Source organism: Sturnira hondurensis, unplaced genomic scaffold (genome assembly GCF_014824575.4).
Source record: "Sturnira hondurensis isolate 20B ecotype Veracruz unplaced genomic scaffold, ASM1482457v3 Scaffold0013381, whole genome shotgun sequence".
Lineage (NCBI taxonomy): Eukaryota > Metazoa > Chordata > Mammalia > Chiroptera > Phyllostomidae > Sturnira > Sturnira hondurensis.
The window spans coordinates 582,982-601,894 of NW_028086012.1; the positions used below are offsets into that span (position 1 = coordinate 582,982).

At 41.4% G+C, this 18,913-nt stretch overlaps 1 protein-coding gene across 5 annotated transcripts in view; it reads left to right on the forward strand.

The window, feature by feature from the left end:
- KIAA0319L (KIAA0319 like) overlaps positions 1–18,913 on the forward strand; it is a 98,036-nt gene that overhangs the window by 48,571 nt on the left and 30,552 nt on the right. For all 5 annotated transcript variants that reach the window (XM_037061450.1, XM_037061451.1, XM_037061453.1 and 2 more), the window contains exons 4-6: positions 11,326–11,566; positions 14,301–14,402; positions 17,728–17,825. In XM_037061450.1, coding sequence (XP_036917345.1) covers positions 11,326–11,566; positions 14,301–14,402; positions 17,728–17,825 — 441 coding nt within the window. The remainder of the gene's footprint in view (positions 1–11,325; positions 11,567–14,300; positions 14,403–17,727; positions 17,826–18,913) is intronic.

An 18,913-nucleotide genomic window follows, 5' to 3' on the forward strand; every position in this document is an offset into this window, starting at 1 on the left:
GGTGGACTTCATTTGGGGCAGAGGGTGAAATTTATAGCTGTGCTGACTAGAATTGGCAAATTTGGTTGAGAATGAATGAAGAGAATCCATAGCTTGGCTAGGCTGAGGTTGCAATGCCTGTTTGGGTGAGTGGAGGGCCTGCCAGAAACTTAATGAGAAGATCCTGAAAATAAGAGAGCCATAGAAGGGTTGAGATAAGCTCTCTACATATCCCTAGCTAACTGAGAAACTAATTGCATGTGGGAAAGAGACCCAAGAGAGTCTGGTAAAAAGTAAAAATCAAGGGAGATTTAAGAATTGGCTGAAGTTTAGAATGCATTCCTCAAGCAGTGCACAGAAGAACTGGCAAAGGGTGAAGCTTTGTGGGCTTCAGATATTTGACCTCTACCCAAATCATTGGCTGACTGCTAACCTATGCAGATACAGGGTGGTACCTAGGAACCCAGGCTGAAATAAAAATAAGAATGAAAAGAGCTGATCAGAGATGGCAATGACAACATACTGTGTGTGTGTGTGTGTGTGTGTGTGTGTATATCAGAGATTCTCTGGTTTAAGTAGAGGGAAGTTACTAAAAATAACAGCCCTTCAGAAAAATAAAACAGAATCCAGAATTGTTACAATCTATTATCAGAAATTTCCAGTTTTCAACCAGATGTTATGAGATATGCAAAAAAAGTATTAGGAAAATGTGACTCATGCTCAGGGAAAAAGTAATAATCAACAAAAATGAATTCTGAGTGAACTCACCTATTAATTTAGCAAATACTTTAAAGTGGCTGTTAAAATATGCTCCAAAACTAAAGGGATCTATGTCAAAGATTTAAAGGAAAACGAAATGGCAACTACCCAACAAAGGATGGCTCTAACCACTGTCACTCAGCATTGTTCTGGAGGCCCTAGCCAGTGTGATAATGCAAGAGAATGAAAGGAATGCAAATTGGAAATGAAGCAGCAAAACTGCCTTTATTCAGCCCTGGCTGGTGTGGCTCAGTGGATTGAGCACGGGCCTGCAAACCACACGATCTCAGTTCGATTCCCAGTTGGGGTGCATGCCTGGGTTGCAGGCCAGTTCCTGGCAGTGGATGCATGGGAGGCAACCATATATTGGTGTTTCTCTCCTTCTCTCCTTCCCTTCCCCTCTAAAGATAAATAAATAAAATCTTAAAAAAAATTGCCTTTATTCACAGATGATACCATCATGTACCTAGAAAATTCTGAGGGATATACATAAAAGCTACTGGAATTAAGTGAATTTGGCAAGGTTACAGGATATAAGATCAATGTACAAAATCCATTGTGTTTATGTATTAGTAATCAATAGTTGAGAATTAAAGTTTTGAAATGTAGCATCCAAAATAGGGATACCATGAAATAGGGATAAAGCTATGTACAGAAAACTATAAAACATTGCTGAGAGAAAATTAACTAAATAAATGGAGAGAGATACCATTGTAATGGGTTGACTAGTGTACCCCTCAAAATTGTGTCCACTTGGAACCTCACTATGTGACCTTATTTGGGAATAGGGTCTTTGTGAGTATAATTAGTTAAGGATCTTGAGATGAAATCATTCTGTTTTTAGGGTGGGCCCTAAATCCAATGACTGGCTTCTTTTTTTTTTTTTAAGATTTTATTTATTTATTTATTTATCTTTTAGAGGGGAAGGAGAGAGAGAGAGAAACATCAATGTATGGTTGCCTTTTGTGCATCTCCTGCTGGGAGTTGGCCTGCAGGGAACTGGCCTGCAACCCAGGCATGTGCCCTGACTGGGAATTGAATCTCAATCCTCTGGTTCGAAGGCCTGTGCTCAGTCCACCGAGCTACACCAGCCAGGGCCAATGACTGGCTTCTTTACAAGAAAAGAAGAGAGAGCCCTGACTGGGTGTCGGTTTGTTAGAGTGTCATTGGGTATACCAAAACGTTGCAGGTTCAATTCCCTTTCAGGGTACATGCCAAGGTTGCAAGTTTGATCCCACTTGGAGTATATATGGTAGGCAACTGATGGGTGTTTCTCTCTAACATCTATGTTTCTCCTACATTCTCTCTAAAATCAATAAACATACCTTCAGTTGAGGATTATTAAGAAAAGGAAAGAGAGAGGGAGATTTGGACCCATAAGAAAGAAGGCTAGGGTCAGAGGGAGATTGCCAGAAGCCAAGGAATGCTGAGCCTCTAGGAGCTGAAAGGCACAGAAGGTTCTTCTCAACAACCTTCAGAGGAAATGTGGCCATCCGATGCCTTGATTTTGTGTTTCTGGCTTTTAGAACTATGAGAAAATAAATTTCTATTTTAAGTCAGGAGTCCCCAACCCCTGGGTCACAGACTGGTATAGGTCTGTGGCCTGTTAGGAACGGGGCCCGCACAGCAGGAGGTGAGTGACCGTGGAGTGAGCAAAGCTTCATCTGTATCTACAGCTGCTCCCCATTGCTCACATCACTGCCCGAGCTTCGCCTTCTTCTGTCAGATCAGTGGTGGCGTTAGATTCCTATAGGAGCACAAACCCTACTGTGAACTGCACATGCAAGAGATCTCGGTTATGTGCTCCTCATGAGAATCTAATGCTGATGATCTGAGGTGGAGCTGGGGCAGTGATATTAGGGCTGGGGAGTGACTGTAAATACAGATCGTTACCCCTAGATGGGAGTGTCTAGTTGCAGGAAAACAAGCTTAGGGCTCCCACCGTTTCTGCATTATAGCAAGTTGTATAATTATTTCATTATATATCACACTGTAATAATAATAGAAATAAAGTACACAATAAGTGTAATGCACTTGAATCACCCTGAAGTCATTCCCTTCCCACCTCCCACCTCTCCCTAGTCTGGGGAAAAATTGCCTTCCATGAAACTAATCCCTGGTGCCAAAAAAATTGAGGACCGCTGTTTTAAGTCACCATTTTGTGGTAATTTGTTGTGGCAGCCCTAGGAAACTCACACAGCCATGTACATGGACTGGGACTTAGAATGATCAAAAATGATGTTGAAAATGAACAACGAAATTGGAAGACTTAATCTTTAAGGCTTACTATAAAGCTATAGTAATCAAAGCAGTGGTATTGGTGTAAGGAGAGACTAAATCCATGAAACAGAATATAATCCAGAAATAGATTCAACAAATATGGTCAATTCATGTGCCAAAACAATTCAGCAGGGGAAGGATAGTGTTTTCAGTAAATGGTGTTGGCATAACTGAATAGCAATAAGGAAAAACATGAACCTTGATCCTCACCTCACACCATACATAAAAATTTGCTCAAAATGGATCATAGACCTAAATTTAAGAGCTAAAACTATAAAACTTGTAGAAGAAAGCACAGTAGAACATTTTTGTTATCTCGAGTGAGTAAGTCACTAAAAGCATGAAACATAAAAGAAAAATTGAGAAACTTAAGCTCATCAAAATTATAAACATTATTTAAAAGATGCTATCAAGATAGATGAGAACTCAAGCTACAGACGGAAAATATATTTGTAAAATAAATACCTAACAAAGGACTTACTTGTGGAATATATAAAGAGCTCTTGTAACTCAATTAGAAAACTAATGATGTGAACTGATTGCCCACTGAAGAAGTTACACAGATGTCCAATAAGTACAAGAAAAGATGCTCAACATCATTAACCATTAGGAAAATGCAAATTAAAACCACAATAAGATGCCATTATACACCTCAGTAATGGCTAAAATTAAAAAGACTTCCTGCACCTTATTCTGGTAAAGTTGTAGAACTGGAGTGCTCAGACTGGTGGTGACTATATAATGATACGGTAACTTCAGAAAATTGTTTGGTGGGGTTTTTTATTTTGTTTTTTTAATATTTTATTTATCTTTAGAGGGGAAGGGAAGCAGAGAGGGAGAGAAATATCAATGTATGGTTGCCTCTGCCGAGGACACACAATGTATCGTGTGTCCCCTGCTGGGAACTGGCCTGCAATCCAGGCATGTGCCCTGACTGGGAATCGAACTGCGATCCTCTGGTTCACAGGCCTGTGTTCAGTCCACTGAGCTATACCATCCAGGGCTGTTTGGCAGTTTTTAAAAAAATCTAAAGGTACATCTCCCATATGACCAGTCATTCTATTCATAGATATTTATAACAGCTCAATTTGTAGTAGCCGAACTGGAATCAACCCTAGTGTTCATCTTTTAGTTAACGAGTCAGACAGAATGCTACTCAGCAATCATAAGAAAAGAATTGTTAATACACATGACAACATGGGTGAATTAGCAAAATAATTTTGCTGAGTGAAAGAAGCCAGACCCCCCCCCCAAAAGAGTACATAAAATGTGATTCCCTTTATATAAAATGCTTGAACATGCAAATTAATTATAGTGACAGAAAGTGGAGCAGTGCTTGCTTGGGGAGGGAGGTGGAAGGGGAAGCAATTACAAAAGAGCACGAGGAATCTTTGGACAGGATAGATATGTTCATTATCTTGATTGTAGTGATGGTTTCATAGGTATATGCATACATCAAGGTTTACCTAATTGTAGACTTTATATATGTTCAGTTTATTCATTGTATGTCAGTTATACCTTAATAAAGTTGTAAAAAAGTGAACAAAGGTTTGAATAAACTTAACCAAAGAAAATACATGACTGGCCTCATTAGTCATTAGGAAAATGCAAATTATTATTATTTTTAATATATTTTATTGATTATACCATTACAGTTGTTCTATTCCCCCCTTCATTCCCCTCTACCCGCACACTCCCTCCCCCACTATTCTCCCCCCCTTAGTTTATAACCACGTGTCTCAAGTTCTTTAGATTCTATATTTCCCCCACTGTTCTTGCCCTCCCCCTTATCTATTTTCTACCTACCATCTATGCTATTTTCTGTACCTTCTCCCCCCTTCTCCTCCTCCCACTCCCCTGTTGCTAACCCTCCATGTGTTCTTCATTTCTATGGTTCCACTCCTGATCTAGCTGTCTTCTTGGTTTGCTTTTGTTTTACGTGTGGTTGTTAATAACTGTGAGTTTGCTGTCCTTTCACTGTTAATATTTTTCATCTTCTTTTTCTTATATAAGTCCCTTTAGCATTTCATATAATAAGGGCTTGGTGATGATGAACTCCTTGAACTTGACCTTATCTGAGAAGCACTTTATCTGTCCTTCCATTCTAAATGAAAGTTTTGCTGGATAAAGCAATCTTGGCTGTAGGTCTTTGGATTTCATGACTTGGAATACTTCTTTCCAGCCCCTTCTTGCCTGTAAGGTCTCTTTTGAGAAATCCGCTGACAGTCTGATGGGTACTCCTTTGTAGGTGACTGTCCCCTTATCCCTTGCTGCTTCTAGGATTCTCTCCTTCATTTTGGTCTTGGCTAATGTAATTATGATGTGCCTTGGTGTGTTCCTTCTTGGGTCCAACTTCTTTGGCACTCTCTGAGCTTCCTGGATTTCCTGGAAGTCTATTTCCTTTGCCAGACTGGGGAAGTTCTCCTTTATTATTTGTTCAAATAAGTTTTCCACTCGTGGCTGTTTCTTTCCCCCTTCTGGTACCCCTATAATCCGGATGTTGGAACGTTTAAAGATGTCCTGGAGGTTCCTAAGCCTCTCCTCATTGTTTTGAATTCTCATTTCTTCATTCCTTTCTGGTTGGATGTTTCGTTCTTCCTTCTGGTCCATTCTATTGATTTGAGTCCCAGTTTCCTTTCCATCGCTATTGGTTTCCTGGACATCTCCCTTCACTTCAATTAGTTTAGCCTTCATATGTTCCTCTAATTTGTGACTAAAATCAACCAGTTCTGTGAGCATCCTGATAAACAGTGTCTTGAATTGTGCTTCTGAGAGGCTGGCAATCTCTCGGTTGCTGAGAGTTATGGGCTCTGGGACTTTGAGTTCTTCTTGCGCCATCTTTTGGGCTGTTCGTGCCTGTTTTGTAGCAGGATCGGAGCCCTAGGTCTTCACCTGAGCAGGTCAACTCAGTCGCTGGGTTGTGATGCTGTATGTGGGGGCAGGGTCAGAGAGGATCAATGGCATCCCGTCTGCTGTCTCCTGCTGCGGCCCCCACAGGTGCGGTAGCTGCCACCATCACAGGACCCATGCGTTTCGTCCCACTGCATGTGAGTGTGCCGTCAGCCCTCGCCCCCTGGGGCCTGCGTGGTCCGTCTCACTGTGCGCGAATGTGCGATCGCGGTCAGTCTGTCCCACACCCTGGGTCTGGGCCACTTGCGCACCTAGGTCTGGGGATCTTCCCTGCCCGACCCTGCTCTGCTGCTGGCTCCGCCCCTCTTACTGTCCCCGTTAAATGATTAGTTATAGTCAGACTTCCGTATAATTCAATTTTCTGTTTTTTGGCTGTGTCTTTGTTCTCCAAACCTTTATTGTATTCAAACTTGTTTGTGGGAGAAGGCACAGTGTTTCCACCTATGCCTCCATCTTGGCGGAAGTCCAGGAAAATGCAAATTAAATCAGAGTGAGGTACTGTTAGAATGACAAAAAAAATTAAAAAATGAATACCAAGTATTGGTGAAATTGTGGAGCAACTGGCACTCTCATACATTTTGGTGGAAATGCAAAATAGTACAGCCACTTTGGATAACAGTTCATGGTTTCATATAAAGTTCAGTATGCACTTATATGTAACTAACAGTAAGTACTTCTAAGTATTTACTCAAGATGAATCAAAACATATGTTTACAGAAACAATTGTATTGAAATATGGCAGCTTTGCTTATAAGAGCTGAGAACTGAAAACAACTTAAATCTCTTTCAATAGATGAATGAATAAAAATATTATATTTCTTTTTTTTAAAGATTTTATTTATTTGTTAGAGACAGGGGAAGGGAAAGAAAGAGGAGGGAGAGGTATCAGTGTGTGGTTGCTTCTTGTGCACACCCTACTGGGGACCTGGCCCACAATCCAGGCATGTGCCCTGACTGGGAATCAAACTGGCAGCCCTTTGGTTCCAAGCCTGCACTCAATCCACTGAGCTACACCAGCCAGGGCTTGTATTTCTATAATAGTAAACTACTCGATAATAAAAAGAATAAACCACTGATACACACAATCATGAATGAACCTTAAAAACATCTTGTGTAAAAACAACCAGAAACAAAATAGTATGTATAAGATTTTTAAAACATGAAATTTAAGGAAGCTCGAACTAGTTTATAGTGACAAGAAACAAATTTCTTGTTGCCTGAGCCTAATGATGGAGGCAGGAATTTGCTGCAGAGGGGCAAGCAAGAACCCACTTGGGGCTTATAGAAATGTTCTCTCTTGATTACAGTTACATGAGTGTATACACTTGTCAAAACTCATTGACCTACATACTTTATTTTTTTAATTTTTTTAAAAGATTTTATTTATTTATCTTTAGAGGGGAAGGGAAGGAGAGAGAGAGAGAAACATCACTGTATGGTTGCCTTTCGGGCATCCCCTGCTGGGAGTTGGCTTGCAGGGAACTGGCCTGCAACCCAGGCATGTGCCCTGACTGAGAATCGAACCATGATCGTCTGAGTCACAGGCCCGCGCTCAATCCACTGAGCTACACCAGCCAGGGCTTCATACTTTATTTTTTTAATTAAATTATATTGATTATTACAGTTGTTCTAATTTTCCCCCCTTTGCCCTCCTCCACCCAGCACCCCCAAGTCTCTCAGGCAACCCCCACACCATTGTTCATGCCCATAGGTCATATGTATAAGTTCTTAGACTACTCCATTTCCTATACTGCACTTTACATCCACATGGCTATTCTGTTAACGACCCATTTGTACTTCTTAATCCCCTCACCTCTTCACCCATTCCCCCACAATCCCCTCCCATCTGGTAACCAGCAGAACGCTCTCTGTATCCATAATTCTGTCTCTGTTCTTGTTTGCTTAGTTTGTTTTTTAGATTTAATTGTTGATAGGTTTGTAATTTTTGCCATTTTATTGTTCATAGTTTTGATCTTTTTCTTAAGTAAGTCCTTTTACCATTTCATATAATAATAGTTTGGTAATTATGAGCTCCTTTAGTTTTTTCATGTCCGGGAAATTGTTTATCTGCCCTTCTATTCTAAATGATATCTTTGCTGGGTAGAGTGGGTTTGACTGTAGGTCTCTGTTTTTCATGACTTCAACTATTTCTTGCCAGTCCCTTCTAACCTGTAAAGTTTCTTTTAAGAAATCAGCTGACAGTCTTATGGGAGCTCCCTTGTAGGTAACTAACTACTTTTTTCTTGCTGCTTTTAAGATTCTCTCTTTATCTTTAACCTTTGGCATCTTAATTATGATGTGTCTTGGAGTGGGCCTGTTTGCATCCATCTTGTTTGGGACTCTGTGCTTCCTGGGCTTGGCTGTCTATTTCCTTTACCAAATTAGGGAAGTTTTCTTTCATTATTTTTTTCAAATACATTTCCAATTTCTTGTTCTTTTCCATCTACTTCTGGCACCCCTATAATGCAGATGTTGGACCTCTGAAGCTATTCCAGAGGCTGCTTACACTGTCCTTGTTTTTTGGATTCTTTTTCTTCATGCCGTTCTGGGTGAATGTTTTTTTTTTCCCTTGTGTTCCAAATCATTGATCTGATTTTTTTGCTTTATCAACTCTATGTTTTCCCCCCGTAAATTGTTCTTTATTTCAATTAGTGTATCCTTTGTTTCTGACTGGATCTTTTTATGCTGCTGAGGTCCTCACTAAGTTCCTTGAGCATCCTTATAGCCAACGTCTTGAACTCCGCATATGATAGATTGTTTATCTCCATTTTGTTTAGTTTTTTTCTGGAATTTTTGTCTCTTCTTACATGTTGGGTATGTTTCTTTGTCTCCTCATTTTGGCAGCCTCCCTGTGTTTGTTTCTGTGTATTGAGTAGAGCTGCTGTGACTCCCTGTCTCAGTGGCACGGCCTAATGATGTAGGTACCTGTAGAGAGTCAAGTGGCACAGCCTCCCCTAGCATCTGACTTGTCAAGCTGGGTACTTGACAAGGTGCATCCTTTGTGGGGGCTGAGTACACCCTCCTCTTGTAGTTGAACCTTGATTGCTGTTTGCAGGTCAATGGGAAGGATTTACTTCAGCAGGGACTGGTTGTGACCACGGACCACCAACCTCTGCCCTCTGTGGAGGATCAGCTGTGCAGGGGCAGGTTGGTGGTGCTCCAACATGTCGTGTAGCTGTCTACTGAGTGCACAGGCTCTGGGGTTTCCGGGGTGGTACTGACCAAGGTCACTCTCACCTGTGTTTTGCCTGGGGTCATCCTGCCCGAGCTATAAAACAATGTGAGATGGCTGCTACTTGTACTGAGCTTGGAGATTCTCAGGCAAAGCCAAGCTGTGAGTCTAGGCTGGCTGCTGCTATTGCTAGGCCTGGGGCCAGTTATCAAGAGTTATAGGGGCTGGGGACTCACTGAGGCTGGCTGTTGCTGGTTTGATAGGATTTAGGAAGTTGTAAAGCCTGAGCCAAGACCAGCCATACATATGGAAGAGCAGTTTGCAGGGGACCGTATATTGGGTGGGATGGAGTCTCTGGGGACCTCCAGTGCGGGGCAAACAGTGTTAGCAAGGTTGATGGAGTCTCAGATATGGCACCAGCCTGCTGGCTCTGTGGCTCTGTGGCTCTGTGTGGGAAGGGTTCAGAAAAGGGATAATGGCCTCTGCCTGCCCTTCTGTCTGGGAAAAAGCTGTACCCCAGCTCTTGCCTTGTTGCCAGAATCTTCAGTTTCTTCCTGTGTGTCACTTGACATTTCAATCTGCTACCCCAGTGCTGGAGCTCAGAGGGAATGAATCTGAGTAAGTCCATGTGTGGATTCTGTGAGAGGAAGTGCTTGGGGCTCTAGCAGTTTCTTCCACTGACTCAATCTTTACTGCTTTTTTGCAGCCAGAAGTTATGGGGACTTATCTTCCTGGCACTGAAACCCTGGGCTAGGAGGACTGGTGTGAGGCTGGGACTCCTTGAATCTGAGATATCCTTTCTGAATTTTTATCCACCACACGTGGATGTGAGACCAACCTGTTCCGCATCTCTTTTCCTCCTACCAGTCTGGATGGATGTGGTTTCTTTAATTCCACAGTTGTCAGACTTCCATTCAACTCGATTCCTGATGGTTCTCAGTGATGGTTGTTCTGTATTTTAGTTTTAACTTTGATGTGGTTGTGTGAGGAGTTGAGCTGTGTTTACCTATTCTGCCAACTTGGCCGGAAGTACTCCCTATACACTTTAAATGTGTGCAGTTAATTTTATGTGAATTATACTTCAATTAAGTTAACTTGAAAAAATCCATACCACCACCTTTGTTTAGCCACTCATTGTTTCTCATTTGGATGAGCACAGCACCCTCCTAGTGCTCTTCTTGCTGTTGTCTTACTTCTTTAAGCCCTTATACTAGGCAGCAACCTCAATGATCCATTAAAGCAGAAACCCGACCTTGTCACTTCCCTGTATACAGCCCTTTAATTGCTCCCCATTAACTGGCTCCTTAAAGAGGCACATACTGTTTTCTTTAGTATGGCCCTCGACTATCTTTCCAGCTCACCTTCCATTACTTTTCTGCCTCTCTCTTTCCTTACGATTCTCAGTGCCCAGCATATGCCATGTTAATCCCATTTGTTGTGCCTGTACTCATCTCTCACCTCAGCATTTTTTTTAAGATTTTATTTATTTATCTTTAGAGGGGAAGGGAAGGAGAGAAGGAGAGAAACATCAATGTATGGTTGCCTCTCATGAGTCCCCTGCTGGGAACTGGCCTGCAACCCAGGCATGTGCCCTGACTGGGAATCGAACCGTGACCCTGTGGTTCGCAGGCTTGTGCTCAGTCTGCTGAGCTACACCAGCCAGGGCTCTCACCTCAGCTTTTTTAATAAACAACTGTTTTACCCTTTAAAACTCAGCTCAGGATTCTCCCCTTCCAGAACACTTTTATTTAAACCATCCTTATTCACATGCTCCCTTCCTCCAAGAGCTGAATTAAATGCTCTCAGATGTGTTTCTTTGGTTTGTCATTACTTTTATAGATACAGGGACCATTTTGGCTTGCTGTGTTTTAAGTTCTCTTTCCCCTCCTTGATTGTTCACTTTGGACCATGGTGATTATGTTTTATTTATATTTTGGACCCACAAGGCCTGCTTCATAATAGGTGCATAATAAGTATTTGCAGAAAGATTGAATGTAAATATTGAGAACAAAATAAAAGTACTACACAGAGTATAATTATAATGATTTTGTTTTAAGATTTATGTCAACATTTTAATGCCGGTTTGGATGGCGAGGTTAGTTTCTTTTTTGTTTTTGACAGTTTTACATTAAAAAAATTTAATGTGCAATTATTTCATGAGACATAACCTAAAAAATAGGCTGTATAATTTTTGCCTATTCAGTTGAATTTTTGTATTTCTTTAGGTCCACAAGGCAATTACAGTTTCCAATCCCCTGACCACAGATGTGTCTGGGGAGGTTACTATTTGGACAAAGAACGTATCAGTCCAACCTGAGACGTCAGAGGATCTGGCTACTAGCACTCAGCAAGTGAAAAGCCTTGGGGAAATCCAGATTGCTACTTCCCTGCCAGTGACTCCCTCCTACAGTTATGCTACTCCCACCTCCCATGCTTCTTTCCAGAGTACCTCAGCACCATATCCAGGTGAGGCCCTTTGCTTCTGCCCATGGGGATGGGATGGGAAAGTCAAACATTTGATCAAAATGTTCCCTTTTAGTGGAAAGAAAGGAAGGAGGTGTGTCTTTTAATCGTGTAGGTTAGAGAAAAAATAATCCTGTAAGTGTTCCTGCAATCATAGGATTTGGGGCTCTCCATCCTTTTTTTCAACAGGCCCCAACCTATGGGAATTTATGAGGCTTATTTTCCCAGAGCCAGATTCCACTGTGCCTGGGACTTAAAGGCACAGATTCAATTAAGTAATGTTCAAGGAACATTACAAGCAAACAGAGGCTACTGGGAAAAAAGAGTTGAATCTGGGCACCTGTTTGCCCTCTGAATGGCTGACTATAGGTCAGATATTTACCTCTCTGATTTTAACAGCATCGGTATTTTTTAAAGCTATCCATAAGATGGAGATTTAGACATGGAATGCCGCCTTAGCAAGTCTGTGCTTCGTGAGTGCCATTCTAAGATACTAGGAGGAAGTGGCTAATCAAGGAGGCTAAGTTGATCTTCAACCCCTGAAAAAGTCAACAGGGTGACACAAAGCCAGTGAAAATGATTTTTTTGCCAAATTTTAATTTCTAAGGGTCTTTTTTTGGTGTAATATAACATGAAATTTTAGAGTTTCAATCTCATGGCACTAAAGTAATCATTCAGGCAAAATGCCTATAATTTTTGTTATAATTGAGAAAGGGTTGGGATGTACTACATTTTGTACATTATACTTTCCTTGTACTACATTTTGTACATTATACTTTCCTTGAGTATAGTGGTTTCTTTCTTTCTTCTTTTTTTGAAAGTCACTTCAGAGAATTCTTATTCCACCTCCTGGCATGTTGAAATGGTGAAGTTTCCATAATGGATGATTTTATTACTCCCCAAGTGCACGCTGTATTCCCACGCAGACTGATACATCTCGAATTTTCTGTTTGTCTTAGGAAGCTTTTTCACCTCCAGTCTTGAAATGTAGGTGGATTAGCCAATTGTTTGCTTTAAGCTCTCTAGTTCCCAAGGTCTCATACTGAAGGAACAATTATTGTCAGATTTATATAATCAGTGTTTCTCAACAACCTGCAAACATTTTTGGTTGTTACAACTATGGAGGAGGGATGCTGCTGACACCTAGTGGGTAGATGCTAGGGATCCTGCTAAAGTTGTTGCAGTATACAACCCAGTTTGGCCACAACAAAGAATTATGTGGTCCAAAGCCCTAAGGTTGAGAAACCCTAACGTATATGAAATAGCTGACAAGCAGTATAAAGACAATATATTGCTATTAGCTGGTGTGGTGTGATGTTCCAGAAATGCTAAAGTAGTTCAAGAAGTAGGTCAGGCCCCGATCTGCGCGGCTTGGTTGGCTGAGCATCGTCCTGCAAAGGGAAAGGGCGCACCAGTTCAATACCTGGTTGGGACACGTGCCTGGGTTGTGACCTGGGCCAGGCTGGGGCATGTGCAAGAGATGTCCGAATGATGTTTCTTTCACATCGACGTTTCTCTCCCTCTATTTCTTCTTTCCTTCCTCTCTCTCTAAAAATCAGTAAATAAAAATTTTTAAAAAGTAAATCAGTTTGAACTGAAATCATCGGGGAAGATTTCTTGGAGAGAAGAGTGGCTTTAAGCTGAAAGCAAAGCATTGGATTAAGAGTAAAGAAAGCTCACACCACAACTGAGGCAAATAGCTTTAGCAAAGTTCCCAAGAGTAGACTTCAATGGGAACACAGAGGGAACATAAGTAGAGACAGAATGGGGTAGGAAGGGTGAGATGGTGTGATCAGATGATGGTGGTTCTCTTATACCAGGTTGTGAGTTTGGCCTTAAATATGGGGGGAGGGGGGTCTTGAGTAGGAGAGTAACATGGTGGGTATTTTAGAAAAACTAATGTTGGTGAGTGTTTTAGGAGGACAGAATGGAGTAGAGTGGAAAGAGCTAACAGAGGGAAGAACAGTGAAGATTCTTGGGATGGTCCAAGTCTGTGGTTGTAGCAATTGGAATGGAAAGAAGTCAAGGCTGGCCTTGTGGTCGACACTTGCCTTTTCTTTTAGGAACTTCGTATATGTATATTTTAAAATTGATTTTAGAGAGATAGAGGAAGAGGGGAGAGAAACAGACATTGATTTTTGTTGCACTTAGTTAGGCATTCTTTGGTTGATTCTTGTCTATGTCATGACTGAGACTGAACCCTCGACCTTGGTATATCGGGATGATGTGCTGACCAACTGAGCTACCTGGCCAGGGCCTTGGTAGATGTACTGTATTTAGAAAGTTGTTCATCAGCCTGAAGATGGTCCCTGAAACAGAGTTGAATTCTGTTTATTGAACTCAATAGAAAGAGAGTTTAAAGATCGACCATAGTTGAAGTACAGTGTAGAAAAACTTAGAGAGAAAGGAAGAAAAATAGAATAACATGGTGTCATGGTCACCAAAAGTTTTAAGATGGAGGCAGTTAGCAGTATTAGATGCCACAGAGGTGAAGGGTGAGGGTTGAGAAACGGCTGTTAGATTTGCCAAGAAGCAGTTTGTTAATGACCTCAAAAGATCCTTTTAAATGGAGAAGTGGGGACAGAATCAATTTCAGGGGATTGGAGTGGGGAAAATGAGGAAATGAAAGCAGTAGCTGAATATTGTTTATAAAACAAATTTGGCCACAAAAGGAAGGAGATAAGTGAGATAGTTTAGATCTAATTTCTTATCTCTTGTATATTTTCTTTGTTTGCAGTTAAAAAGCAACTGGTTGTATTTGCTGGAGAGAGTGTCCAGATTACCTTGCCTAAGGATGAAGTTCAATTAAATGCATCTGTGCTCCAAGAACCACTTGAAGGTAAAACATCCCCTTACATTTTAAAAAAGATTTTATTTGTTTATTTTTACAGAGGGGAAGGGAAGGAGAACGAGAGGGAGAGAAATATCAGTGTGTGGTTTCCTCTCATGCACCCCCAACTGGGGACCTGTCCTACAACCCAGGCATGTGTCCTGACTGGGAATCAAACCGGCGACCCTTTGCCCACGCTCAATCCACTGAGCCATGCCAGCCAGGGCTCCCCTTACATTTGGATAATGTTTTAATTTGTAGTGCTATCTACACACCATAACTCATTTACTTATTGCAACAATCCTGTGAGAATGGGACATAGCATGCAACTGCACAAATATTTGTGTGATACAAGAGGTAATATAATTTGTGTGAGATCATAGACTTTAGTCAAGCCTGAATTGAAATCCCAGCTCCACCTGTCATTAGCTGAATGATGTTCAGGGAGTTATTTAACTTCTCTAAGTTTCTATTTCTTTCTCAGTAAAATCAGGATAATTCCTATATAATTACGTTACTTTAAGGGCAAAACGAAATAGTATGTGTAAGGTACCCAATTCAATGCCTAGCATATAGCTAATGCTCATTAAATGTAGGTTGTAATATCTGCATTAAAAGAGGAAGAAACTGAGACTCAGTTTCTTTGTTTTGGCCAAACAACTAGAAAATAACAGACACAAAATTTGTAGAGAAGTTATTCGAGATTACTGCTACTATAAAAAGAAAAAGACAGGCCCAATGTAATATATAAAACTTAAGTGTACAAAGTATATAAATTTAAGTATGATTAATTCATTGTTTAAGAAAACTTTTGTAATATGAGCATCCCTTTCATGTTAGAAGTATACATTAGATACCAAAATTTGACTTATAAACACATACATAGTCTCTGAAGACTGTCTGTGACATGAAGTGAAGCATACTTTGATGGAAAAATGACTGCAAAGGTCTATATTACTGTCATTTATAATATTAGTCAAGCGGAATGTCATACTCAGTTCAGGAAGAGGTACTTCCATTTTATTTTATTTTCTAAAAGATTTTATTTGTTATTTTTTAGAGAGAGAGGAAGGGAGGGAGTGAGAGAGGGAGAGAAACACCAGTGTGGGAGAAAAACATCGGTTGCCTCTCGCATGCTCCCTGCTAGGCATGCGCCCCGACCGGGGATCCAACCAGCGACTTTTCTCTTTGTGGAGCGACGCCCAGCCCACTGAGCTACACCAGTCAGTGCAGTGGTACTTCCATTTTAGGTATACACGTTTCCAATATAATATTTCTACTTTCTGGGCCTGACATCAAATCGTATATTTATGCAAAAAGTACTTTTCCAGATCCCAAATGCCCTCTCTGTTCTGTATTTCTGTCCTCAAATTCTGTTTTCCTTGTCAATTTATTTCACCTTCCTCTAGAGCTTTCCCCTTTCCTCCTCTGGTGGTGAGTTAAGGTGAATGGATTGGTGGTCTTTGACGATGGAGGTGAGGAAAGAACTGCCTCAAGTTGCCTGCTTCCACTCTCTGGTGAAAGACTGTGGTATTTTCTTTTCTAACCTCTGTTTGCATATACGTTTCTGTGAGTTAACATGGCCTTGGAGATCAGAAACAGTTCAGAAACAGATTTTTTCCAACTCTGCACTCTCCAGGTTCTTCAACCTTTAATCAGATACATGAGGTGGGTGTTTTCAAACTTTCAAAGGTTGGAAACAATGAGGCAGGGCCAGCTCTGCCTGCTCCTCATGCCCTCATCTCCTGTGGCAGCCCCAGGAGCACCTGCCAGGATCCCTCCGGGGTTTGCAGGCACAGCTTGGAAACTACCACCCGAAGTCATTAAAACCAGCATTTGGTCCAGCAGGCCCGAACTCCAGTGGTTCCTATCCTTGGGTCAATTTCTGGCTATAAGATTATCCCCTGAGCTTTTCTGTCCTAGGAATATTGTTCTTTTTGGAAATTTGTGTTGTTAGCCTTAGAGGTTACGAAATTGTCAGTTTCCAAGCTAGTGTGGGTCTGTTTTCTATGTGAAAAACTGTCCAACTACAGTTGGAGGAAATGTCAGCTCCTAGCACCAGTCCTGCTTGTGCTCCTTCCCTCCTGCTCCTCACCTCGCCTCACTTTTGCAGGGGCGTTTGGGAGCACTGGCCCAAAGAAAGCTAGTGTTTTGGAAAGGGAGGAAGAGTAATAGATCTTGTATCTCAGGCTCATAAATGAAAATCTGGTCTTCAGATGAAGGTGGTCTTGGAACTGGGTTCTATGCATTAACTTTAGCTTTTGAACTTGTAAAATAAGAAAAAGATGACCATTTTCTGCTAAGCATTTGAGGTTTCTTATATTCCCTTATATTTTTTACTTTTGGGTGGTAACTTAAAACTAAACCTTCCTACCAAATCCCACTCTTTCTTAGCCACACATGCATTTTTCTTCCCCCAAATTTGAGACCACTTCTACTGGGGGGGATTCCATTTAGATAAAGGCCTTCTATCCTTGCTTTACCCAGTCATACAGTTTGAGCTCCAAAATGAAGACCATTTAATGCTTCATTTGATCTTAATTAACTTCAGCGGGGCCTGTTTTAAGTGGGCCATCCCCACCACCTTCTGCACTGTGTTATTTAGCTCAGCAGGAATGAAGTAGCTCTTTTAACTCACCAGGGTGTGATGACCTCAGTGAGACGAGCATTGTTAGCACTTTATAAAAAGCTATTTTTGAACCATGTTATTTGGAAGTTATTGCTGTTCTTTGTTGCAAAAGAAGTTTTGCAAGAAAATGGCCTTTGTGCCCAATGAGTTCATCTGTGGTGGTTGGTAGGGAGGGCATGCATTTTCACTGGGATGCCATACTATGAGAAACCTGCTATTTTGAGGGAGGATCAGCCCCAAGTCGGGTAGGTTTGGGGCAGGGTTAAGCATTGCTGGGGGAAAGTGGAAGAAGCTGTTACTGTAGCAGAATCTACCCTTTCTTCCAACAGAATGTTTGGTTTCCCTACAGGCTTTGTGATGAAATCTTAAGAACTAAGGCTTTGTCAAGATTTAGATGAGATTCTCACTGGCTGGTGTGGCTCAGTTGGTTGGACGTCATCTCACAAACCAAAAGGTTGCCAGTCTGATTTCTGGTCAGGATACATGTCTAGATTGCAGTTTCGTCCCTGGTCAGGGACGAGAGGCAACCAGTTAATGTTTCTCTCTCATATTGATGTTTCTCTTCCTCTCTTTCTCACTCCCTTCCCCTCTCTCTTAAAAAAAAGAAAAAAAGATTTAGATGAGATTTGTTACTGAGATTTGTGTGGCTGCCCTATTTGTGTGTAGGTGTGTGTGTTGATGATTTCTGTAACTGTCATTCTATAGGAGAAACCTACAACTATGACTGGCAGCTCATTACTCATCCTAAAGACTATGGTGGAGAAATGGAAGGGAAGTATTCCAAGAGCCTCAAACTATCCAAGGTGAATTTGCCTTCTGTCATTTGCAGGGCTGGGGTAGAGGCGTTGATTGTTTTAAAAAATTTATAATACAGAATTATCTGGCCACACTCCTATTGGGAACAATCTTTTGAAAGTGAATCATTCGAAAGTCTTGACTGGCTGACATCCAGTATTTGTTAGTACATGATTCTCAAATTTTCATTTATGATGAGAAGACTGTACAAGCATGGTGGTGATAGCTGCAAATATACACTGAACAGCTTTTAAGGGGAACATAAGGAGTTTAGAATTTGGGAGATAAGCTAGGTTACTTGTGGCCACATGACTGTGTAAATTGGCTCAGTCTTTTTTGTGACTCAGTGTAGTTATTAAGAGCCATAAAAATTTATATTTTCTTTGGTCAAGCAGTTAACTTCTTTCTTTCCTTCCTTCCTCCCTCTCTTCCTTCCTTCTTTCCTTCCTCCCTCCCTTCCTCCCTAAAATGTTTATTGTACACTAGTTATGGGACAGGCATTGGGGGTTTACTTGTGAGTTAAGCCATACTCTTAGCTTTCAAAGACAGTGGACAGCTAGCTCTCAAAGACAGTGGGTGGCACTGACTGGAAACAGGGAATTATAATGTGGGAGGGGTGCACTAGGTCAGTGCAGGGGGTACTGAAGCCCTGGGAAGTTAGAGTAGATTTCTTAGAGTCTGCCTACGTGGGTCATGAAAGGTTACTAACTTACTGGGTAAAGGGCAGAGTGATAACACTGTTATCAGGGGAGGTAATATGTCCACTGGGCAAATATTAGAGAGAAAATGTGGGTAGAAGGAAATCCGTGTGGTTTGGCCTGAATAGACCCTATGGTGTGAGAAGAGCAGCGGCACAAGGAGGTTGGGGAGATGCAGAGGCCACACCACACAGAGCCTTTGTAAGGACTTCGAGTCTGATCCAGAGGGAGCGTGGAGCCTTTGAAAGTCTTTAAGCAGGAGAAAGACATGTTCAGATTTTCAGTTCAGAGTGGTCACCCTGACTGCCGATGGAGGAGAAAAAGAGTCAGACCAGGGAGACCAGGGAGGAGTCTGTGGACAGAATTAGGTGTGAGATGATAATAACCTGAGTAAAAAG